This window comes from Heterodontus francisci, chromosome 35, assembly GCF_036365525.1.
Source record: "Heterodontus francisci isolate sHetFra1 chromosome 35, sHetFra1.hap1, whole genome shotgun sequence".
In the NCBI taxonomy this organism is placed as follows: Eukaryota; Metazoa; Chordata; class Chondrichthyes; order Heterodontiformes; family Heterodontidae; genus Heterodontus; species Heterodontus francisci.
The window spans coordinates 35,543,495-35,570,237 of NC_090405.1; the positions used below are offsets into that span (position 1 = coordinate 35,543,495).

At 42.7% G+C, this 26,743-nt stretch overlaps 1 protein-coding gene across 1 annotated transcript in view; it reads right to left on the bottom strand.

Annotated features, from left to right (window-relative positions):
• Positions 1–845: 845 nt before the first annotated feature.
• LOC137350606 (deoxyuridine 5'-triphosphate nucleotidohydrolase-like) overlaps positions 846–26,743 on the bottom strand; it is a 37,744-nt gene continuing 11,846 nt past the window's right edge. The window contains exons 4-7 of the mRNA XM_068015326.1: positions 19,726–19,770; positions 3,188–3,262; positions 1,291–1,361; positions 846–1,185 (exon numbers count right to left, since the gene is read on the bottom strand). Of these exons, the coding sequence (XP_067871427.1) occupies positions 1,129–1,185; positions 1,291–1,361; positions 3,188–3,262; positions 19,726–19,770 (248 nt within the window). The 3' untranslated portion in view covers positions 846–1,128. The remainder of the gene's footprint in view (positions 1,186–1,290; positions 1,362–3,187; positions 3,263–19,725; positions 19,771–26,743) is intronic.

Genomic DNA, 26,743 nt, shown 5'->3' on the forward strand with positions numbered 1-26,743 from the left:
GTAACACCAGAGCGTGGTTACATTTTAATCAGACTTCTGATAGTAAAAAAACATAAAATGGAATGGATGTACAAAGGAATCAATGTCGGAACCCACCCTTGGAATTGAAAATATCGACAATTTTAGATTTTATCTCAAAACCACATAGACAATCCACCATGAGGATAAAGTGTATAGAATTATCTGCATGAAAGGTCTTGACATAGAGGTATAGTTGGCACTGTGATCATATTTCAAAAAAAGGTTTTCCTAAATTCCCCAAACGATCAAGCAAAGAACTCAAAACTATTGACTGCCTCAGATTTTGTTACTACAGGGGTTTGCCCTAGATGTAAAATTCTAAATATAAAAATGTATTAGAAAATCTCTTATTTGTCAAAAGGGCTGTAAAACAATATAACAGGAAGTTTTGTGAAGGAGCTTCATTGGATGCGAGAGGAGGTCAAAAGCTCCTCTGATCAGTCCAGCAAGCAGAGCCTTATGAAGCGACTTGCTGTGAATCTACAATGATATCTGGCTTAGCTCCTCGAAGTTGACCTTTAACAATCATACAATGGACAGTAATGCGATTTGCGAACTTTGAAAATGGAGTGATACATGCAGTGGATTTTGCCCAAATGGACTCGACAATTATCTTACTGTAAAATTTCTACTTTCTGATATTAAACACAGTATGGGCTAGGTTTCCCTTTATTTGCTATTAGTGGAAAAGTAGAGAGTATAAAATGGGGTTCCCAACTTTAGCGTCACACTAATATTCCTCCCCTCTATCAACTGAACAGATCAAAATCTTTCCACCAAATGCATCCATAAAGACACCATTCGGAATAAAAATCTAAACTGTGTAAAAAAAAACACTTTATTTTTATGACAAAAAAAAGCAATATCCAATATTTCTAGCAGTGGCTAACTGCTACGATGACTTACGGTCACTATGGAGATCACCATCTCAACCACCCTGAAGGATACAGCTTCAGGTTAGGATGGAGCATCATTCTTTGTTTTAGAAGCCTCCCAACAAAGTGCAAAACAAATGCACCATAGAGAACACAAGTTGCTGTTTCACAACTTGTAACATCCCTGAAGAGAATTAGAGAGTGTCTGACGTGGTCTGGCAGAACAACATATTCAGTTTGTACCAGTGGAGCCAAAACCATCCGCACCTCGTTCAGTTTCATCCAGGGTCTGCAGAAAGACAAACGGGTAAAACAAAGTCAAAAAGGAGAAAATTAGAACTTAACCAGAAAATAAGCAAACCTTTTCTATCGTGGTTTTAAGTCATTTAGTCACCTTCAACTCCTCAAGTTCTGGGTAGCAGATGCGTTCACAGATCAGTTGAGCTATTCGATCACCCTTTTTAACTACCAAAAAACAGATTTGAAAGAAAGAAATTAAATGCTTTTTCCCAAAATCATTCAGCACAAATAATTCCTGACTACTTGGCTCTCTTGTGCTCCCTTCCACTTAGTATTTTATATTAGTTGAAGTCTATCTGAACATTTTAGGATGTCTTGTAATGTTTCCATCTGTAGATTAAAACTGAATAGATACCATACAGAGGAGTGAACAAACATACTTCAAAACTATTCCAGCTTATTAACATTCTTTATGCATTGAAAGCTGGAAGATTTTACACAAAGAAGTTCAAAAAAGGTGTCAGACCTCTTCAAAAAGTTCTTTCATACTCAAGAAAAAGAGCAGCAATCCAGTTAGAAAATGATTTCCACCTACAAAAATATTTACTGCACATTTTCCTTTGGGTTAAAACTTGCTACTTCATGCCAGAGCTCGACAGTGGGGTACTCACACTGGCACACCATCGAAAATGAATTCCATAGCTGATGCTTTATTACTTCACACCAACAAAAAAAAAAGGAGGTATTGATATCTTTAGTGCGGTAGCCAGGCTATTAAATAAATAATGGAGTCTGATCTGTCTAGTTTCTGGTAATCATCAAGGCAACTGGATAAATCCGCTCCAGCCATCCGCTTGGTAAGACATTCAATACAAATCCCCTCTCCTGTTAAAATATGGTGACTCATAAAGCCATCAGTTTCAGATGCCAACAGTCCTCTGGTACCAAGTGACCATTCATCATGTGTCAGCCTAGACATTCAAATTTGGCAAGCAACTCAGCTATGAAGCTGAGCCCAATTCTATTCTCACCCAATGCCCAAACACAGACATGCTAGCAGCTATCACGAGAGATTCCGAAAGCAATTTCACGCCTCTTTCCCCCCCACCCCTCACAACTGAAGTGTTTGGTGGCCAGTTGATGAAAACTTCCCCAATTTAATCCCAGGCAGTGCCGAATTAGTTCAGCTATGCCCTCTAGAACAAATCATATTTTTAAAAACAGATGGAGACTAGCACTTGATGTTTTAATACAATAAAAAAGTACAATAACCTGGCAGCTATCAGAATAAATGTCAGAAGCTAATCTACTACTTGTTTGACCGTATTGTGTGGATCTTGACGACTGGAATTTCCCCCATTATGGTTAAGATCTTAGTTTAGTTTAGAGATGCAGCACTGAAACAGGCCCTTCGGCCCACCGAGTCTGTGCCGACCATCAACCACCCATTTATACTAATCCTACACTAATTCCATATTCCTACCACATCCCCACTTGTCCCTACACTTCCCTACCACCTACCTATACAAGGGGCAATTTATAATGGCCAATTAACCTATCAACCAGCAAGTCTTTGGCATGTGGGAGGAAACCGGAACAGTCATGATAAAAGTTGACTAAATATATTGCGTGGGTTACATACTTTGGTGGAACTATCAAAATTGATCAACAATTTTCTCTGCAATACATATTTTGATGCGATAAAAATATGAAAACAAGTGTGAGAATAACTGTCCAATAACATTTTTTTTAATTTCTTATACTTTTCAAAAATATGAAATGGCTTCCAAACAGGCCTGACCAAATAACCTGATAGTACACTTCATGTAATTATTAAAAATCTGTCTGAATGAAACTCCCCACTTAGTGGACACAGAACAGGTGCTTTGCCCTCCTCATTTCTCATATCTGTACCTAAATGAAATGTTTAATTAGTTGCAATAGAACTAATGTTATAGAAGATTCCATGAGTAGAATCACTATGAAATGCGCTGTTCTATATATGGTAACAGAAGTGAGGTGAAAGTATAGTCTGTTTATTTGCCTCTTACCTTCAAAGCTTTTCTTGCCAAAGTTGAACAGAACCACACCAACATTTCCTCTGTAATCCTCATCAATAACACCAGCTGAGAAACAGAAAGGAGACAACTGATTTTACAGACACATAAGACAAAGGCTAAAAATAACATTCATTACCTATGCCTTTATAAAATGCACACCATTAGAGTCATAGAGTTATACAGCACAGAAACAGGCCCTTCGGCCCATCGTGTCCATGCCGGCCAGTAAGCACCTATCTATTCTAATCCCATCTGCCATCACTTGGCCCGTAGCCTTGTACGCTATGGCATTTCAAGTGCACATCTAAATACTTTTTTATTTTTTTATTTAGAGATACAGCACTGAAACAGGCCCTGCAGCCCACCGAGTCTGTGCCAACCATCAACCACCCATTTATACTAATCCTACACTAATTCCATATTCCTACCACATCCCCACCTGTCCCTATATTTCCCTACCACCTACCTATACTAGGGGCAATTTATAATGGCCAATTTACCTATCAACCTGCAAGTCTTTGGCATGTGGGAGGAAACCAGAGCACCCGGAGGAAACCCACGCAGACACAGGGAGAACTTGCAAACTCCACACAGGCTTCTTAAATGTTGAGGGCTCCTGCCTCCACCACCTCTTCAGGCAGTGTGTTCCAGATTCCAACCACCCTCAGAGTGAAAATGTTTTCCTCAAATCCCCTCTAAACCTCCCGCCCCTTACCTTAAATCTATGCCCCCTGGTCATTGACACCTCTGCGAAGAAAAAAAGTTTCTTCCTATCTAACCTATCAATGCCCCTCATAATTTTGTATACCTCAACCATGTTCCCCCTCAGCCTTCTCTGTTCTAAGGAAAACAACCCTAGTCTATGCAGTCTCTCGTCAGAGCTGAAATGCTCCAGCCCAGGCAACATCCTGGTGAATCTCCTCTGCACCCTCTCCAGTGCAATCTCATCCTTCCTATAATGTGACCAGAACTGTACACAGTACTCCAGCTGTGGCCTAACTAGCGTTTTATACAGCTCCATCATAACCTCCCTGCACTTGTATTCTATGCCTCGGCTAATTAAGGCAGGTATCCCATATGCCTTCCTAACCACCTTATCTACCTGTGCTGTTGCCTTCAGTGATCTATGGACAAGTTCACTAAGGTCCCTCTGACCCTCTGTCCTTCCTAGGGGTCCTACAACCCGTTGTATATTCCCTTGCCTGGTTAGTCCTTCCAAAATGCATCACCTCACACTTCCCAGGATTAAATTTCATTTGCCACTGCTCTGCCCATCTTACCAGCCCATCTATATCATCCTGTAATCTAAGGATTTTCTCCTCACTATTTACGACACCACCAATTTTCGTGTCATTTGCGAACTTACTGATCATGCCTCCCATATTCACATCTAAATCATCAATGTACACCACAAACAGCAAGGGTCCCAGCACCGATCCCTGTGGTACACCACTGGTCACAGGCTTCCATTCGCAGAAACAAGCCTTGACCATCACCCTCTGTCCCCTGCCACTAAGCCAATTTTGGATTCAATTTGCCAAATTGTCCTGGATCCCATGGGCTGTTACCTTCTTAACCAATCTCCCATGTGGGGCCTTATCAAAAGCCTTACTGAAGTCCATGTAGACTACATCAACTGCTTTACCCTCAACTACACATCTAGTCACCTCCTCGAAAAATTCAATCAGGGTTGTTAGACATGATCTCCCCCTGACAAAGCCATGCTGACTATCCCTGATGAATCCCTGCCTCCCCAAGTGGAGATTAATCCTGTCCCTCAGAATTTTTTCCAATAGTTTCCCTACCACTGATGTTCGACTCATCCGGCCTGTAATTACCTGGTTTATCCCTGCTACATTGAATAGTGTACCACATCCGCTGTCCTCCAGTCCACTGGCACCTCTCCTGTGGGCTGAGAGGATTTGAAAATTTGTGTCAGAGCCCCTGCTATCTCCTCCCTTGCCTCACATAACAGCCTGGGGATTTATCCACTTTAAGCCCGCTAAAACAGCTAATACCTCCTCCTCTCAATGCTAATTTGTTCAAGTATATCACAATCCCCATCTCTGATCTCTACACTTACATCGTCCTTCTCCATAGTGAACACAAATGAAAAGTAATCATTTAAAACCTCATCTACGTCCTCTGGATCCACACACAGATTGCCAATTTGGTCCCTAATGGGTCCGACTCTTTCCTTGGTTATCCTCTTGCCCTTAACACACTTATAAAACGTCTTGGGATTATCCTTTACCTTGCCCGCCAGTGTTTTTTCACGCCCCCTCTTCGCTCTCCTAATTACTTTTTTTTTTTATAAAGTACCCCCCTACACTCCTCTAATGCCTCCACTGTTTTCAGCGCTCTGCATCTGCCATAAGCCTCCATTTTTTCCCCTTATCCAATCCTCTATACCCCTTGACATCCAGGCATCCCCAAACTTGTTGGTCCTACCCTTCACCTTTACGGGAACACATTGGCCCTGAACTCTCAGTATTTCCTTTTTGAATGACTACCACTGGTCTGATGTAGACTTTCCTACAAGTAGCAGCTCCCAGTCCACTTTGGCCAGATCCTGTTTGATCATATTGAAATCGGCCTTCCCCCAATTCAGTACCTTTATCTCCAGTACATCTTAGTCCTTTTCCATAACTACCTTAAATCTTACAGACTTATGGTCACTCTCCCTGAAATGCTCCCCCCCACTGACACTTCTACCACTTGTCCAACTTCACTCCCTAGGATTAGGTCCACTACCACCCCTTCTCTTGTAGGACTTTCTACATGCTGGCTCAAAAAGCTCTCCTGTACGCACTTTAAGAATTCTGCCCCCTTTAAACTTTTTGCACTAAGACTATCCCAGTTAATACTGGGGAAGTTGAAATCCCCTACTATTATCACCCTATTATTTTTACACCTCTGAGATTTGCCTACATATCTGCTCCTCTACCTCTCCCTGACTGTTTGGAGGCCTGTAGTACACTCCCAGCCAAGCGATTGGTCCCTTTTTGTTTTTAAGTTCTACCCATATGGCCTCATTTGAGGAACCTTCTAAGATATCACCCCTCCTTAATCAAATAGTGCAATGCCACCTCCTCTTTTACACACGCCCCTGCCATGTCTGAAGATTCTATATCCTGGAATATTGAGCTGCCCGTCCCACCCTTCCCTCAACCATGTCTCTGCAGTAGGAAAAGTATAATATTCCCATGTGTTAATCAACGCCCTCAATTCATCCTTGGACCGGAGTAGCGGCAGTCGGCGGTGGACCTGGGAGGAGGCAGATCCGGACCTGAGGAAATAAAAAGCGGGGCTCGAGGCCCTTACCTACCTTGGACCAGAGCGGCGGCAGACCTGGGAGGCGGATCCGGACCTGAGGAAATAAAGAGCCGGGCTCGAGGCCCTTACCTACCTTGGACCGGAGCAGTGGCGGCTGTCGGCAGCTCTCTCGCTGTGTCGGCGCATGCTGAGTTTCAAAAGAGGAAAAAAAACTACAAGTGACATCACGGGAGATCTGTAAGCTGATTGGCTGGTAAGTAACAGCTGTTATTACCAGTAAATAGCTTAAAAATCAGGGGGAAATAAGTTCTTTTTTAAATCCTCAAATAGCTACCTTGTAAGTGATAAGGTTAGTACTACTAAGGTTTTGTTTTAATTCATGTAATTTATTAATAATTACTAATTAGAATAGTGCTGTTTGGACAAAGTAAGGCTGAGAGTTGTGTGCGAGGGCTTTTACTGACTAGGGGAAGCAGGGTGCAGGGAAGCTGCTGATTGGTAAGTAGTTTCAGGTGAGTTTTTCTTCCATTTATACTACTGCAGTCCATTAGCTTCAAAAGTAAAAGGTAAGGACTTTAGATTGTAGTGGATAGTGTTGGAGTAGAACAAGGCCCCTAACGTAATTAATATTTTTTAATTAAAGGGAGTAACTAAGTAATCTAAAGGTAAGTTATTACAGGAGATCTCGCACCCATGATATGCTCCTCCTGCACTATGTGGGAAATCAGGGACACTTCCAGTGTGCCTGTGTGCAGGAAGTGTATCCATCTGCAGCTACTGGCTACCCGCATTACGGAGCTGGAGCTGCGGGTGGATGCACTCTGGAGCATCCACGCTGCTGAGATTGTCGTGGATAGCACGTTTAGCGAGGTGGTCAGACTGCAGACAAATGCTGCAAAGGCAGAGAGGGAATGGGTGACCACGAGGCAGAGTAGAGGAAGGCAGGTAGTGCAGGAGTGCCCTGTGGCCATCCCCCTCACTAACAGATATACCACTTTGGATATTGTTGGGAGAAATGGCTCAAGGGAAAGCAGCAAGAGCCAAGTTCATGGCACCATGGGTGGCTCTGCTGCACAGGAAGGGAAGAATAATGGCAGGGCTATAGTGATAGGGAATTCAATCGTAAGGGGAACAAACAGGCGTTTCTGCAGCCGCAAGAGAGACTCCAGGATGGTATGTGCCTCCCTGATGCTAGGGTCAAGGATGTCTCTGTGCGGCTGCAGGGCATTCTGAGGGGGGAGGGCGAGCAGCCAGTTGTCGTGGTACATATCGGTACCAACGACACAGGTTAAAAAAAAAGGATGAGGTCCTGCAAGCTGAATATAAGGAGTTAGGACATAAATTAAAAAGTAGGACCTCAAAAGGTAGAAATTTCAGGATGACTACCAATGCCACATGCTAACGAGAGCAGAAATAGCAGGATATACCAGATTAATACGTGGCTGGAGAAATGGTGTAGGGGGGAGGGATTCAGATTCCTGGGACATTGAGGAAGGTGGGACCAGTACAAGCTGGACGGGTTGCACCTGGGCAGGACCGGGACCAATTTCCTCGGGGTGGGGGTGGGGTGTTTGCTGGTGGTGTTGGGGAGGATTTAAACTAGAACAGTAGGGGGGTGGGAATCTGAGCAGGGAGATAGAGGAAAGGGAAACGAGGATAGAAATGAAAGACGGAATGGTAAGAAGCAAAAGTGGAAGGCAGAGAAAACAAGGGCGAGAAACAAATGGGGCCGCAGTGCAAAATAAAGCTAACAATGTTAAAAAGACAAGTCTACAGGAATTGTGTCTTAATACGTGGAGCATTCGCAATAAGGTAGATGAATTAACACGCAAATAGATATAAACAGTTATGATATAGTTGCGATTACAGAAACATGGCTGCAGGGTGACCAAGGATGGAAACTGAACATCCAGGGGTATTCAATATTTAAGAAGGATAGGCAAAAAGGGAAAGGAGGTGGGGTAGTGCTGTTAGTAGAGGAGGAAATCAATGCAATAGTGAGGAACGATATTGGCTCGGAAAATCCTGATGTGGAATCTGTATGGGTGGAGCTAAGAAATAACAAGGGGCAGAAAACATTGGTGGGGGTTGTCTATAGGCCCCCAAATAGTAGTGGAGATGTAAGGGATGGCATTAAAGAGGAAATTAGAGACGTATGCAATAAGGGTATAACTGTAATCATGGGTGACTTTAATCTACATATAGATTGGTCAAACCAAAGTAGCAATAATAATGTGGAGGAGGATTTCCTGGAGTGTATACATGACGGTTTTTTGAATCAATACGTTGAGGAACCAACTAGAGAACAGGCTATCCTAGACTGGGTATTGTGCAATGAGAAAGGATTAATTAACAATCTTGTTGTGTGGGATCCCTTGGGGAGAAGCGACCATAACATGACAGAATTCTTCATTAAGATGGAATGTGAAGTAGTTGAATCCAAAACTAGGGTCCTGAATCTAAATAAAGGAAACTACGAAGGTATGAGGCGTGAGTTGGCGATGGTAGATTGGGAAACTTTACTAAAAGGGTTGACGGTGAATAGGCAATGGATAATATTTAAAGAACGGGCGGCACAGTGGCTAGCTGGCGACCTGGGTTCAATTCCGGGTACTGCCTGTGTGGAGTTTGCAAGTTCTCCCTGTGTCTGCATGGGTTTCCTCCGGGTGCTCCGGTTTCCTCCCACATGCCAAAGACTTGCAGGTTGATAGGTTAATTGGCCATTATAAATTGCCCCTAGTATAGGTAGGTGGTAGGGAAATATAGGGACAGGTGGGGATGTGGTAGGAATATGGAATTAGTGTAGGGTTAGTGTAAGTGGGTGGTTGATGGTCGGCACAGACTCGGTGGGCCGAAGGGCCTGTTTCAGTGCTGTATCGCTAAACTAAACTAAACATGTGCATGAATTACAACAATTATTCATTCCTGTCTGGTGCAAAAATAAAGCCGGAAAGGTGACTCAACCGTGGCTTGCAAAAGAAATTAGGGATAGTATTAGATCCAAAGAGGAGGCATATAAAATTGCCAGAAAAAGCAGTAAGTGTGAGGGTTGGGAGCAGTTTAGAATTCAACAAAGGAGGACAAAGAGGTTGATTATGCAGGGGGGGGAAATAGGAGTGAGAGTAAACTTGCGGAGAACATAAAAACTGACTGCAAAAGCTTCTATAAATATGTGAAGAGAAAAAGATTAGTGAAGACAAATGTAGGTCCCTTACAGTCAGAAACGGGGGAAATTATAATGGGGAACTAAGAACTGGCAGAACAATTAAACACATACTTTGGTTCTGTTTTCACAAAGGAGGACACAAATAACCTCCCAGAAATGTTAGGGAACCAAGGGTCTAATGAGAGGGAGGAACTGAAGGAAATCAGTATTAGTAAAAAAAAAAATAGTGATAGGGAAATTAATGCGGTTAAAGGTTGACAAATCCCCAGGTCCTGATAATCTACATCCCAGAGTACTAACGGAAGTGGCCCTGGAAATAGTGGATGCATTGGTGGTCATCTTCCAAAATTCGATAGACTCTGGAGCAGTTCCTACAGATTGGAGGGTGGCAAATGTAACCACACTATTTAAAAAAGGGAGAGAGAAAAAAAACAGGGAATTACAGACCAGTTAGCCTTACGTCAGTAGTGGGGAAAATGCTAGAGTCTATTATAAAGGATGTGATAGCAGAACACCTAGAAATAAACGGGATTGGACAAAGTCAACAGGGGTTTACGAAAGGGAAATCATGCTTAACAAATCTATTGGAGTTTTTTGAGGATGGAACTAGTAGACCAGATAAGGGAGAACCAGTGGATGTGGTGTATTTGGATTTTCAGAAGGCTTTTGATAAGGTCCCACATAAGAGGTTAGTGTGCAAAATGAAAGCACATGGGATTGGGGGTAATATACTGGCATGGATTGAGAATTGGTTGACAGACAGGAAACAGAGAGTAGGAATAAACGGGTCTTTTTCCAGATGGCAGGCAGTGACTAGAGGGGTACCGCAGGGATCAGTGCTTGGGCCCCAGCTATTCACAATATATATTAATGACTTGGGCGAGAGAACTAAATGTAATATTTCCAAGTTTGCAGACGACACAAAGCTGGGGGGGGAATGTGAGCTGTGACGAGGATGCAAAGAGGCTCCAATGCAATTTGGACAAGTTGGGTGAGTGGGCAAATGCATGGCAGATACAGTATAAAGTGGATAAATCTGAGGTTATCCACTTTGGTCGGAAAAACAGAAAAGCAGATTATCTGAATGGTGATAGATTGGGAAAGGGGGAGGTGCAACGAGACCTGGGTGTCCTTGTACACCAGTCGCTGAAAGCAAGCATTCAGGTGCAACAAGCAGTTAGGAAGGCGAATGGTATGTTGGCCTTCATTGCAAGAGGATTTGAGCACAGGAGCAAGGCTGTCTTACTGCAGTTATACAGGGCCTTGGTGAGACCACATCTGGAGTATTGCGTGCAGTTTTGGTCTCATTATCTGAGGATGCTCTTGCCATGGAGGGAGTGCAGAGAAGATTTACTAGGCTGATTCCTGGCAAGGCAGGATTGACGTATGAGGAGAGATTAGGTTGATGAGGTCTATATTCACAAGAGTTTAGAAGAATGAGAGGAGATCTCAAAGAAACCTATAAAATTCTAACAGGACTAGACAGGCTAGATGCAGGGAGGATGTTCCCGATGGCTGGGGAGTCCAGAACCAGGGGTCAGTCTCAGGATACGGGGTATGCCATTTAGAACCAAGATGAGGAGAAATTTCTTCATTCAGAGGGTGGTGAACCTGTGGAATTCTCTACCGCAGAAGGCAGTGGAGGCCAAATCATTAAATGTATTCAAGGAAATAGATATCTTTCTTAATGCCAAAGGGATCAAGGGATATGGGGAGAAAGCAGGAACGGGGTACAGAATTAGACGATCAGCCATGATCTTTTTTGAATGGCAGAGCAGGCCCAAAAGGCTTACTCCTGCTCCTATTTTCTATGTTTCTATTTGCCTTACCTGTAAGACTCCTTACGTTAAAATAGATGCAATCCAGCCCTGCATTATTCACTTGTGCCTCAACAGGTCTATAACTGCTCTGCCTTCCAGACTGACTTAATTTCTCTTCTATATTTGGCTGAGCATCACCCCCTACTGTACTTCCACTCTGTATCCCATGCCCCTGCCAAATTAGTTTGAACCCACCACCCCCCCCCCTCCCCCACAACAGCATTAGCAAACTTCCCAGCAAGGATGTTGGTCCCGTTCTGGTTCAGGTGCAACCCGTCCAACTTGTACAGGTCCCACCTTCGCCAGAAACAGACCCAGTGATCCAGGAAACTAAAGCCCTCCCTCCTGCACCATGTCTTCAGCCACACATTCACCTGCTCTATCCTCCTATTCCTACACTCACTAGTACATGGCACCGGGTGTAATCCAGAGATTACAACCTTCGAGATCCTGCTTTTTAATCTGCTACCTAGCTCCCTAAATTCTTGTTGCAGAACCTCATCCCTCTACCTGTGTCGTTGGCACCAATGTGAACCACGACCTCTGACTGTTCACCCTCCCCCTTCAGAATGTCCTGCAGCTGCTCCGTGACATCCTTGACCCTAGCACCAGGGAGGCAACATACCACCCTGGAGTCAAGTTTGCAGCCACAGAAACACCGATCTGTACCTCTTTCTGCCTGAGCAGTCTTTACCTGCAGTGTGACCATCTCCCTGAACGTGCTATCCACGATGATCTCAGCCTCGCGGATACTCCAATTTCCCCAGCTGCAGTTCCAGATCCGAAAGGAGGATTTAGAGTAGCTGCAGCTGGAGACACATCCTGCACGTGTTCGCCCTGGACACTGGAAGTGTCCCTGACTTCCCACATTGCACAGGAGGAGCACTGCACGTTGCCGAGCTGCCCTGCCATGACTTACCCTTAATTTACTCAAAAATTTGAGATTTACACTAGAGACCTTGATTCCCTAAAACCTACTACTTAATATATATTTAAAAATTAGTAATAATTACTAATTATTAATAAATTACACTAATTAAAACAAACACTTTAGTAGTACTAACCTTGTCACTTATAAAGGTAGGTTTTGAGGTTTTTTAAAAAAAGCACTTTATCTCCCCTGGTTTTTTATAAGCTATTTACAAGCACTAACAGCTGTTACTTACCCAACCAATCAGCTTACATATTTCCCGTAATGTCACCAAGTTTTTTTTCCTCTTTTGAAACTCAGCACACGGAGACACAGACAGAGCCTGCCGACACTCCGGTCTTCACGTAGGCAAGAACCTCGAGCCCTGCTCTCTCTCTTTATACAGGTCCCATTCCAGATCCGCCTCCTCGCAGGCCCACTTACCGAAGCTCTGGTCTTCAGGTAGGAAGACGTTCATATACATAATAGATAATTCTATAAATTTTTAATTATTTGCATTCTTCCTTTTGGAAAGGGCTATCTAATTTATTAAGAACAGTGATGGAGCATTTGGACAAATTTGAAATGATCAGAGAGAGACAGCATGGATTCATGCACCCTCACCCTGAGACTATGACTCAGAGTTCTAGACTCTCCAGCCAGGGGTAACACCCTCTCAGCATCTACCTAATCAAGCCCTCTCAGAATTAATACATTTCAATGAGATCACCTCTCGTTCTTCTAAACTCCAGAGAAAGTAGGCCCATTCTACTCCTGTTTCCCCAGACTGCATAGACCAGGGCCGGAATTTTTCACTTGTCGGACGGTTGCCATCCACCAACCAAAAAGTCGGTGATGATCCTGCCTCAGCTGGGCCTGGAGATCCAGACTGGATTTTGCTGTCCCCAGGCCCTTAATTGGTCTTAGGTGGAACTTCCACCTCTTTGAGGCAGAAAGTCCCACCTAACGGAGCTGCCGGCCAATCAGCGGGCCAGCAGTTCTTAGTCCCAGCAGCGCCACCGGGAGTGACGGCCACTGCTGGGACTACATCCAGGTTCAAGATGAAGAGGAACGACAGCCCGGAAACGAGGTAGGTTTTTGGGGCCCTGGCGAGGCAATGGGGGGGGGGATGATTGCGGGGTGAGGGAAGGGGGGCACGTGTTGGGCGTTGCGAGTGGTTGGGGCATCGGGTGCAGCCCTCCATTTGGCACAGGGTGCCTGATCAGTAGGGCCCACCCAATGCCAGACAGTCAGACGTCCACCTACTTTTGTCAGGTGGCTTTTCTCAGGCCTGGACCGCCCATTTGCCAACGGTAAAATCCCTGCGTTGGAGGGCAGAAGCCCTTAAGTGGCCATCAACAGGCCACTTAAGGGTCTTGAGTGGCCTGGGACGGGCAGGCCGTTTCCCGCCGCTGCCGCGCATAAAATGGCAGTGGAAGCAGGAGCAAGTCGGGAAGGGCCCCCGAGCTTCCCATTCCATTTTACATCCCACCCCCCACTTTGGGAGAGAGGGGGGGGGGCCTAAAATTCCGGCCTAGGCTTGTATTTCCTTGAATATAAAAGATCTCATTAAGATGATTATAGAATTTGATTGGGTACATAGAGAAACTATTTCCTTTGTGAGAGAGTCCATAACAAGGAGGAATAACCTTAAAATTGGAGCTAGGCCATCCAAGGGTGACGTCAGGACGTACTCCTTCATGCAAAGGGTAGTGGAAATCGGAAACTCTCTCCCCAGAAAGCTGGCGAGGTTGGGTGTCAATTGAAATTTTCAAACTGGAGATGGATAAGATTTTTGTCAGGTATCAAGTGTTACGAAATCAAGGCGGCTAAATGGAATTAAGAGAAGAGATCAATCCTGATCTAATTGAATGGTTGAACATGGATAAGTGGCTGAATGGCCTCTTCCTCTTTGAGAGCTCAATTCAATTCTACTAATCAGGAAATATAGATGGACTACTTTATTGAACTGCTCTCACCCTCACTCAGGTAACCGGTATACACCAACATTTTAAAAAGAAAAAAATTCACTTGCAGGGCATGGACATCGCCATCAAGGCCAGCATTTACTGCCCATCCCGAGATGCCCTTGAGAAGGTGTTGGTGGTCCTTCTTTAAGCAACTGTAGTCTGTGTGAAGATGCTCACATAATCCTGTTCAGCAGAGTTGCAGGATTTTGATCCAGCGAAGGAACAGCAATATATGTCAAAGTCCAACTGTTGGACATGAAATTGGAAATTTCTAACCAACGTTTTAATTTGAAGGAGAAAATGTAGTTCAAAAGCACTGTAGCTCCACCATCTGGTAGGAAGCAAAATATAACATTACTATTTGCCGAACCAATTTATGCCAGAAAGGAGAATCCGTGGCACAACAGACAAAAAATAATTATTTAGAATCAGAATAGTATAGCATAGGAGACCCATCAGCCCATCATTCCAGTGTCAACCCTTATTAATCCCACTCCCCCACTCTTGCCCCATAATCCTGTAATTATTTTTCACTTCAAGGATTTATCCAATCCCTTTAAAAATTACAATTGAATCTGCTGCCACCACCCTTTCAGGCAGCGCATTCCAGATCATAACAAATTTCTATGTAAAAAAAATTTGTCACCCGGTTCTTTAGCCAATCACCTTAAATCTGTGTCCTTTGGTCTGTCAGTCAAGTCCTCCTGAAGTCTGTTACTATCCTCATTGTTTACTACATTTCAGAGTTCAGAATCATCTGCAACTTTTGAAATTATGCTTTGTATACCCAAGTCCCCGTCATTATGTATCAAAAAGAGCAGTGGTCCTAATGCCAAGCCCTTGGCAACACAATTGTATATGTCCTTCCAGTCTGAAAAACAACCCTCACCGCTTACTCTGCTTTCTGTCCCTTAGCCAATTTTGTATCCACACTTCCACTGTCTCTTTAATCCCAGGGGCTTTAATTTTGCTTCCAAGTCTATTACGTTGCAGTCAAAAACACTCTGGAAGTCTCTACACACAAGCATCAACCGCATTATCCTCATTAATCTTCTCCATTACTTCAAAGAACTCAATCAAGTTAGTCAAACACTGTTTGCTTTTAACAAATCCATACTGACTTTCATTTATTAGCCCATAATTTTCCACGCATCAATTAAAATTTCTGTCCCCGATTGTTTCCCCAATGACATAAGGCTGCCCAGCCTACAATTGCTAACTTGCCCCTCGCTCCATTTTTGAACAGGGGTATAACATTTGCAATCCTCCAGTCCGCTGGCACCATTCCTATACTCAAGGAAGATAGAAGATTGCAGCCAGAGCCTCTGCAATTTCCACCTTTGTTTTACTTTAATGACCTAGGGTGCATCCCATCCAGACCTGGGTAACTCTTCTACTTTGAAGACTGACGATCTTTTAAGTACCTTTTCTTTATCTATTTTATCCTATCCAATATAACTGCTACCTCCTCCTTACATTAGAGGAATCCTCTCATCACTCACTGAGGATTTTGACCCAGCACCAGTGAAGGAACGACGATATAGTTCCAAGTCAGGATGGTGTGTGACTTGGAGGGGAACGTGCAGGTGGTGGTGTTCCCATGCATTTGCTGCCCTTGTCCTTCTAGTTGGTAGAGGTCGCGGGTTCGGAAGGTGCTGTCTAAGAAGCCTTGGTGCATTGCTGCAGTGCATCTTGTAGATGGTACACACTGCTGCCACTGTGCATCAGTGGTGGAGGGAGTGAATGAGTTTGTAGATGGGGTGCCAAATCAAGCAGGCTGCTTTGTCCTGGATGGTGTCGAGCTTCTTGCATGTTGTTGGAGCTGCACCCATCCAGGCAAGTGGAGAGTATTCCATCACATTCCTGACTTGTGCCTTGTAGATGATGGACAGGCTTTGGGGAGTCAGGAAGTGAGTTACTCACCTCAGGATCCCTAGCCTCTGACCTGCTCTTGTAGCCACGGTATTTATATGGCTACTCCAGTTCAGTTTCTGGTCAATGGTAGCCCCTAGGATGTTGATAATGGGAGATTCAGTGATGGTAAAGCCGTTGAATGTCAAGGGCAGATGGTTAGATTCTCTCTTGTTGGAGATGGTCATTGCCTGACACTTGTGTGACGTGAATGTTACTTGCCACTTATCAGCCCAAGCCTGGATATTGTCCAGGTCTTGCTGCATTTCTACACGGACTACTTCAGTATGTGAGGAGTCACGAATGGTGCTGAACATTGTGCAATCATCCGCGAACATCCCCACTTCTGACCTTATGATTGAAGGAAGGTCATTGATGAAGCAGCTGAAGATGGTTGGGCCTAGGATACTACCCTGAGGAACTCCTGCAGTGATGTCCTGGAGCTGAGATGATTGACCATGTGAGTTTGTGAACTGAATTCAGGTAATAAATCTGGAATAAAACCCAGAATCAGTAATGGTGACCATGAAGCTATTGGATTGTTGTAAAATAAAACCCAACCAGTTCGCTTATGTCCTTTAGGGAAGGAAGTCCAGTCTGGCCTATATGTGAGCCCCACATTAATGTGGTTGACTCTCAACTGCTCTCTCAAATGGCTTAAACAAGCTATTAAGGCTGTTCAACACCTACTCAAGGGCAATAAATGCTGGCCTTGCCAGTGACGCCCAGATTCTGTGAATGAATTTTTTAAATGTTTTAATTGTGATGTATTACATGATTGGAATACATGATGTAATGGTAACTAGTGGTATATGTTACTTGTTAAGAATGATCAGCAATGAATAAATGCATGTTAAAAAAAACTAAGCTGCATGGAAAAATTAATGATATAATGAAGAGCAGGATCTAGCTTTATGCAGGGATTGCCCTATTCTGTGACATTAATGGTTCTCCTCAGCATCCCTATCTTCAATTTAATATTTTCAACTGCAACAATATAGTCAATGCTGAGCACAAGGACAACAGCGAGTGAGATATCAGAAAGGAAATCAAAATCACGTTTGACATAGAAATTTGTATTACATACAGTCTAATGTTAATATCACACTTGGCTGGAGAAAAAAGTATAAACAAAGTTGCTTATAATGTACAGAAATATTGTCCAGTAAAAAAATACATGGCTCTTAATAAATTTTACATTATTGCATTTATCCACTGAATTGTTTGTGCCTTTTAATGTCTTCATTAAACTTTATACTTGACGGCCTTGCCCTTTCCCAAAAGAGACTTGCAGAGTTCTTATTTTTGCCCAGACCTGTGTTTAAGTTAAATTGCACATATTAAGCAAGTGCAAAGTATCCAATCTCTCAGATGCACCAGTACCAGTCACCCATATAGAAGAATTTTTTGCCCTTTAGCCTTTGACAGTTTCTGCTTAAATTTTTTTCTTTAATTGTTTGAAGTAAAGCTAGAAAACAAATTCCTGTGGTAAAGCTCATTATGTCTTTGGAAAAACACAGAGGCTGTATGGGCGTGAGAAAGAAAGTGTGTCCTGATTACACATCTGTTGTAGCCTTTGTTTTGTGTTCTATAAACTTTAGAACGAGACACAGATGGTTGAAGGTAAGAAAAAGGTGATGACAAGGGTACCTTCATGTAATGTTACTTCACTTCAAAGAAAAACAGCTGAATCAGAGGGTGAGGTGACAGCATCACCACTGGAAGGAAGCTGTAGATAGCAGGCACTTCCCATTATAAAAAGATGGGCATTAAGGTTTAGAAAGGAAGTACATAAAAACAAGGGCATGACTTCAAGATGGAGACAGGATTACAAATGCACATCCTGGTCCAATTATTCCATGTCCTCTAACCCCACATCACCTGCAGTCTACACGTGGCCTAAACTTCCCGCATGCAACATCACACAAGATCAGCTAGTAAGAGTGAAACAAGTAATTTCAGGACACCTGAGGGACTTCCATCATCTGTCCTTATTTTCAAAGGAGTCAGTAGAAGTACAGTAAACCAGATGAGCCAAATATTCTGGGATTGGCTGTATTCCCTACTGCTTATTTTCTTCTAGTCCTCACCTGGGATCGTGATTAATTCTGGAGCCCTGTCAGTAGGATGATGTGTTTTCAGTTCACTTTTTACTCATTGGGTTTCCCACTTCATGGCCATCCCAGGGTCCTTTTCCACTGAGGGGAGGATGTCCTGATCCTGAGATCTGCTACATTGGCAGCCTACATATGGAAAGGTAGCTGCTCTAGGACTGGAGTACCTGGGAGATCCCAGTCAAATTGAGGGATAGGGATTAAAGTCCTGTAGCCCCTGTCTGGGACCACCACCCTTTTTGTGCTGCAGCTGCTATTGTTTCGATTGTTGGCAGTGGTTAGAGGGCTGTTAACAGCTCATTACCTGACGTTCTGGAAGATTAGGGTTGCTAACTCTGGTTAGAGGCATTCCTGTAGATTTGATCATGTGATTGTCAAATATCATGTGACCAGAACATGTGATATCGGGTCACATAACTTGTACAAATGTTACTGGATTTACCTTATGCGAGGTTGGGCTCCCTGCAGCCAAGAATCTTTATTTGTGGTTTTGCACCAGTAGCTGTTGTGCGAGAAGTTCCAAGAACCAAGAGGCTACCACACCAAGCAAAGAGGGCAAACCAAGGACAGCAAAAAAAAAGGAAAGCTATTCTCTCCGTCCCAAGCACCCATCTCTTCTTCCAGTCTCTCTCTCCACAACCACGCCCTCACAATTTCAGAGCCTCCAATTTTCAGCTCCCCCACCCACAAAAGGTAGTTCACTGCTTTCATGTAATGCAGATCTCCCCACCCAGCATCCAGAGCAGCACAGAAACCCCTCCATCCCTGTGATAGAGCTATGCAGAGATAGAGGTGGCCTCTGCCACTCTGCACGCAGGGCAGAGTTCTTCATTATACAAAAGCTGTTTTTGCACCCATTGCCACCTTATACTTACTTACCCATATGTCCAGTGTTTAAGGTTGTAAACAGACTTTGTGCGTTGAAGACTGTCCAGAGTTTGTCATTTACAAATGGTCACCGTATCAAGGCGCAATGTGTATCCAGTTTAATGCAAGTTAAGTGTCCGTTTGTTCAGGTCTCACTGATTATTAAAAGGTTCTATTTACTCTGTGTCAAGTAACACTTACTTCGTGTAACACTGTTACAATTAAACTTACCTATTCATTTTAATCCCATGTGACTGAGGTTAGAGTAAGTGTTGCCTATTTATCTCAGGCATCCCAAAATGGGTGGCACCATACTCCAGTATAATCCACTTTGCAGCTCCTGAGGTCAGGTTACAAGCCTGATAATACCTTTCTCCCCGCTTCATTCTTTCCTCATGCTATGACAGTATGTATTTTTGTGTGCTCTTACAAATAATTTCAAAATAGGCTGGAAATACTGTACTTTGTTTCAATAATTTAAGGTAAATGCATTACCTCCAACATCAATGAAGTGTTTCGCTGCCAATCCAGACCTTGGAGCTAGGAATAAAAGTAAATGGGAAAAATGAATACTTTTCTGCAACACTAGTGATAAACAACCCAATACCACACAAATTCTGCAGCCAACCCAACTTTTGACAAGTTGTATCTTTTTGTAGTAATTATTGCACCACGTTCATAAATTGAACTAATAAAATTTCTGCTGCTGCCCAATATGAAGAAAGGTTAAGTGTGGGAGGAATGACAGAGCTTATGTTCACTCTGCATCTATAAGCATATGTTCATTCTCCATTTTCCTTAGTTTAAACCAAAATCACAACAGTGTAAGTAACATAGCAAACAACTTTCTATCACCCCGGGCATGGACTTGATATGTACTTTGCCTCCCTCCTGGTCCATGAGACCCCGCGCCGGTATAAAACAGGACAATTTTGTGAACCAGATAATATTACAACTCCCAAGCCTCTGCACAAACAAGGAACCAAAAGTTGATCAACAAACAAACACAGACAAACTTTATCACATGCTCAAACACAAAAACACTTCCTGTAACTCTCACACTCATCGAACATTCTAATTATTTCAACCCTGCACCGTTGTTCTGTTCAACTTCCTATTTCTATCTTTCAGAATCACAGAATTGTTACAGCACAGGAGGCCATTCAGTCCATCGTGTCTGCATCGGCTCTCCTTAAAAGGATTCATCTAGTGCCATTCCCCCACCTTCTCCCTATAACCCTGTACATTCTTCCTTTTCATATCACAGTCTAATTCCCTTTCGAATGCGCCATTGCCTCTATTGCCAATTACCTTAGATCTGCCCTCTCATTCTTGATCCTATAATGAGTGGAAACAGTTTTTCCCTATCTACTCTGTCCAGACCCCTCATGAGTTTGACTACCTCTATCAGATCTTCTCTCAGCCATTTCTTCAAGGAAAACAGTCCTAACTTCTTCAATCTATCTCCATAACTGAAGTTCCTCATCCCTGGAACCATTCTCGTGAAGTCTTCTGCACTCTTTCCAATGTCCTCAAGTCTTTCCCAAAGTGCAGCACCCAGAACGGGACACAATACTCCAGCTGAGGCAGAACTAGTGTCTTATATAAGTTCAACATAACTTCCTTGCTCTTGTACTCCATGCCCCTATTAATAAAGCCCAGGATACTGTACGCTTTGTTAACCACGCTGTCAACCTGTTCTGCCACCTTCAATGACTTATGCACATATACACTCAGGTCTCTGTTCCTGCACCCCCTTTAGAATTGTTCCTTTTATTTTGTATTGTCTCTCCATGTTCTACGTACCAAAATGAATCACTTCACATTTATCTGCATTGAAGTTCATCTGCCACCTGTCTGCCCATTCCACCAACTTGTCTATGTCCTTTTGCAGTTCTACACGATCCTCCTCACAGTTCATAATGTTTCCAAGTTTTGTATCATCCATTAGCTTGAAATTGTGCCCTGTACACCAAGGTCTAGGTCATTAACATATCAGGAAAATCAACACTACCCCTGGGAAACTCCACTACAAACCTTCCTCCAGCCCGAAAAACATCCATTAACCACTACTCTGTTTCCTGTCACTCAGCCAATTCCGTATCCATGTTGCTACATCCCTTCTACTCCATGAGTTATACCTTTGCTCACAAGTCTGTTGTGTGGCACTGTATCAAACGCCTTTTGAAATTCCATGTACACATCAACTGCACTGCCCTCATCAACCCGGTTACCTCCTCAAAAAACACCAGCATTAAAGTTAAACATGATTTTCCCTTAAAAAAATCCATGCTGACTTTCCTTAATTAGCCCGCATTTGTCCATGTGACTATTAATTTTGTCCCAAATTATTCTTTCTAGAAGTTTTCCCAACACCGAAGTTAAACTGACTGGCCTGTAGTTGCTGAGCTTATCTTTACACCCTTTTTTGAACATGGGTGTAACGTTTGCAATTCTGCAGTCCTCTGGCACCACCCAAGTCTAGGGAAGACTGAAAAATTGTGCCTCCTCGATTTCCACCCTGACTTCCCTCAGCATCCTTGAATGCATCTCATCCAGTCCTGGTGCTTTATCCACTTTAAGTACAGACAGCCTATATAATACGTCCTCATCATCAATTTTAAACCCTTCTAGTGTCTGAATTGCCTCCTCTTTCAATATTACCAAGAAAGAAGATGCAAACCAGGCAAAGACAGAAGCAAAGTATTCATTTAATACCTCAGCTATGCCCTCTGCCTCCATGCATAAATCCCTTTTATGGTCCCTAATCGGCCCCACTCCTTTTACCACCCTTTTACTTTTCATGTCTACAGAAAACTTTGGGATTCCCTTTAATGTTAACTGTCAATCTCTTTTCATACTCTCTCTTTGCTTCTCCTATTTGCTTTTTCACTTCCCCACTGGCCCTTCTATATTCAGCCTCGTTCTCAATAGTATTTTCTACCTGGCATCTGTCATATGCACACTTTTTCTTCTTTATCCTTATCTCTACCTCTTTTTTCATCCAGGGAGCTGTGAATTTGTTTACCCTTACCTTTCCCCTTCGAGGGAACATACCTTGACTGCGCCCAAACTCTCTTCTTTGAAGGTAGCCCATTGTTCAGTTACCGTTTTTCCTGCCAACCTTTGACTCCAATTTATTCTTATCCGACTGATGTTGGCTTTCCCCCAGTTAATTAATCTGATTATTCTTTGTCCTTTTCCATAGTCAGCCTAAATCTTATGATACAATGATCGCTGTCTCCTATGTCATGGTCCTGTAGTTTTTTTTTCAGGAATATGCAGTTTGTCTTTTAAGGCTTGCAAAGGATCAGTATTGTTTTAAGAACCAGCAAGCCTCAGGAGTTATAGGAAGGTGCATTTTCCTTGCCTTAGAAACAACCATTTGGAGACTGCAATTCAAAGGGTGCATTCTCGTTACCATAGATCCAGCCACTGGGAGTGAGTAGCAAGCGATACATTTGTTACAATTCAATTTTGAACTGGCTTTTTAGTTGAAGACAGTTTGTTCTAACAGAACACAGACAGCTGTGGTGGCAGCACCTGGAAAAAAGAGCTCTCAACCATTTAAACTGAAGGAATAGGATTTTACTCTCTTTAATTATTATCTCAAAATTCTAAAAAAAAAGTCAAGTCCAAACAGAGATCACTGGTAATTTAAATTGAAGGGAAGTTAGACTGTGAATCTTTTATCCCTCAAAAACTCTAAAGTCAGCTTGATTCCTTTGAAAGTGTTTGCAAGTCATTAATTGTTGAAATTCGCTGGAGAAGGAAAGCACCATCTACAGCTGAAGTTAGACTTCAGACTGTTCTACTGTGGAAGAACCTTTTATCCCACATTGGACAACTGTGAGGACTTCAAGCAACATTGGACTGTAAATTTGCAAGGACTCTAATTTTTTCTATTTTAAATGTTGTTTATATCTTCATAGTGTTTTAAGAATTTAATTCTTCTAATTAAGGAGTTAATTTGTTGATTTAAAGACCCGGTTTGGTTAACCTCATTTGGGGGTTAATAGATGGTACAATTTGGCTGGGTCTTTCTTCAATTTGGAAAGTTTTAAATGATATGTTAGGTGATCTGTGGAGCGACGGGATTGAATTATCAGTGCATTTCTCCCACCACAATCAGAATCGTATATTTTAACGAATCAGCTACTAGAATTTTAGACTTGGGTAAGGCTGACTTTACCGGGATGAGACAGAGACTGTCCACGGTAAACTGGGTAGATCTGTTAATGGGTCAAACGACTGAAGAACAGTGGAGAATATTTAAAGAAACATTTAACGAAATACAGAGCGAGAGGAAAAAAGCTCCACTTCACAGAAAAAACAGCCATGGACAACTAAAGAGATTAGGGATAGCATAAAACAAAAAGAAATGGCTTACAAAAATGCAAAACGCAGCACAGATCCGGCCAAATGGGATCGATACAAAGACCAGCAAAGGGTCACAAAGCAGCTTATAAGAGCTACTAAAAGAGATTATGAAAGGAAACTTGCAAGGATCAAAATCAATAAGAAATGTTATAGTTACGTAAAGGGAAAGCGGGTGGTCAAGAGCAATGTAGGCCCACTAAAAGCTGAAAATGGAGATATTGTCATTGATAATGGGGAAATGGCAGACATGTTGAACAATCACTTTGCCTCAGTATTTACAGTTGAAAAGGAGGATAACTTGCCGCAAGTCCTGAAAAAAATTAATAGCCAATAGGGGACGGGGACTTAATACAATTAATGTAGTAAAACATCAGTAACAAGGAAATTAATGGAACTAAAGAGTGGGAAATCTCCAGGACCTGACCGTTTCCATCCGAGGGTGTTAACGGAAGTAGGGGAGCCCATTGTAGATGCCCTAACTATAGTCTTTCAGAGTTCCCTAGAGTCAGGAGTGGTCCCTCTGGATTGGAAAGTTGGACATGTCACTCCACTTTTTAAGAAGAGTGAAAGGGGGAACCAAAGAAATTGCAGACCAGTTAGCCTGACATCTGTGGTGGGGAAGTTGCTGGAGTCTATAATCAAGGATAGGATGACTGAACACCTAGAAAATTTTCAGTTAATCAGGGACAGCCAGCATGGATTCATGACAGGAAGGTCATGCCTGACAAATCTCATTGAATTTTTTGAAGAGGTGACTAAGGTAGTGGACAGGGAATGTCAATGGATGTTATTGATATGGACTTCCAGAAGGCATTTGATAAAGTCCCACATAAGAGACTTTTAACTAAGGTAGAAACCCATGGAGTTGAGGGCAAATTATTTACATGGTTAGGAAGTTGGTTGAGTGGTAGGCAACAGAGAGTGGGGATAATGGGTAAGTACTCCGATTGGCAGGATGTGACTAGTGGTGTCCCGCAGGGATGTGTTTTGGCGCCTCAATTATTCACATTGTTCATTAACGACTTGGATGATGGCATAGTAAGTCATATATCCAAATTTGCTGATGATACAAAGTTAAGCGGCATTGTAGACAGTCTAGATGATAGTATAAAATTGCAAAGAGATAGTGACAGACTAGGTGAGTGGGCAAAACTGTGGCAGATGGATTTCAATGCGGGCAAGTGTGAGATTATCCATTTTGGACCAAAAAAAGGATAGAGCAGGGTACTTTCTAAATGGGGAGAGGTTAAGTACAGTGGATGTCCAAAGAGACTTGGGGGTTCAGGTGCAAAGATCTTTAAAATGCCACGAATAAGTGCAGAAAATAATCAAAAAGCCTAATGGAATGCTAGTCTTTATATCTAGAGGATTGGAGTAAGACACAGAAGTTATGCTGCAGCTGTACAAAACCCTGGTTAGACCCCACTTGGAGTACTGTGAGCAGTTCTGGGCACCACACCTTAGGAAGGATATATTGGCCTTGGAGGGAGTGCAACGTAGGTTTGCAAGAATGATACCTGGACTACAGGGGTTAAGTTACGAGGAGAGATTACACAAATTAGGCCTGTTTTCGCTAGAATTTAGAAGGTTAAGGGTGATCTGATCGAAGTCTTCAAGATATTAACAGGGAAAAGACAGGCTAAATAAAGATGAACTATTTCCACTGGTGGAGATTCTAAAACTAGGGAGCATGGTCTAAAAATTAGGACCAGACCGTTCAGGAGAGATGTTAGGATGCAGTTCTTCACGCAAAGGGTGGTAGAGGTTTGGAACTCTCTCCCACAAACAGCAGCTGAAGCTGGAACAATTGTTAATTTAAAATCTGAGATAGACAGATTTTTGTTAAGCAAAGATATTAAGGGATATGGGCCAAAGGCAGGTATATGGAGTTAGACTGCGGATCAGCCATTCTCTCATTGAATGGCGGGACAGGCTCGAGGGGCTGAATGGCCTATTTCTGTTCCTATCTTCCCATGTCCTACTGATACCTGATCCATTTGGCCCATCTCAATCCCAAGGAACAGGGTCAGCAGTGTCTCCTTTCTCATTGGACTAGAAACATACTTCTGCAGAAAAGTTTCCTGAACATACTCTAGGAACTCTTACCCCTCACTGCCCTTTACACTACTACTATCCCAGTCTATGTTTGGATAATTAAAGTCCCCCATTAATAATGTCACGAAATTTTATTTATTTCCTCCTCGGATTAGGGCAGTTTATCTTTGTCTGAAGGCAGTGTGCCTTTGAAAACTAAGAGACACAATGTGCCAGCTGCACTTGCTACCTAAGCAACAGCAGGAGAATGAGGTGGTCACATGGTATGTTTCAATTTAACTATGCAAAAACCAGCTTAGAGAGACACCAGCGAAGCATGCTTACTGAAGAGCTGTCTATTTCTCTCAGCAAAAATTCTACAATGAGCTACAGGCCATGTTAATTGCCTAAGGTGGAAAAAAAACTCTTTGAAGAGACCATTTGTATTGCTGGAGGTAGCAAAACTCCTTTTCCTTACTTCCAAGCCAGGAAGTTTTTGCTTCAAGATTGAATCTCTCTTGACTGATTGTGTTTGCTCGATTTCGCAGTAAAGTTTTGACTGAGAGACTGTCGGTTTTAAAATTCAAGTAGACCTATTGCTGTGCTCAACGTTGAAACAACTGTGTGACGCCTGATGCAGCCGAAGTGCTTTAAAGGCCTATATCATCAAATCCACGTGGAGACTTAGAGTGGCATTTGATTCTTTTTACACTAGGATACCTCACCCATCAGGAACGTAACCCACAAAGACTAACAACCCAGTTATTTATTTATTCTTAAGAGACAGCTAATTTTTAAAACATTTTATTTTTATAAAGAAACCGGTTAACCATTGATTTTTGAGTGTGAGAGAGAATGGGGGAGTTAGGTTAAAATAAGTTATAAGGTCTTTAGACATAGGTTTATCTTAATAGTGTTTAAGGTTTAGTTTTAATAAAGTTAATTTGTTGTTGTCTAAAGATACCTGGTTTCGTCTGTTTAATTCTGGGTATTACTAGTGTGTTTAATTTGGCCGTTTTCCGGTTGGTAGGAAAACTTTAATAATATGCTGCGACCTGTGGAATAATGGGACTGAATTGACAGTGCATTGCTCCCGCCT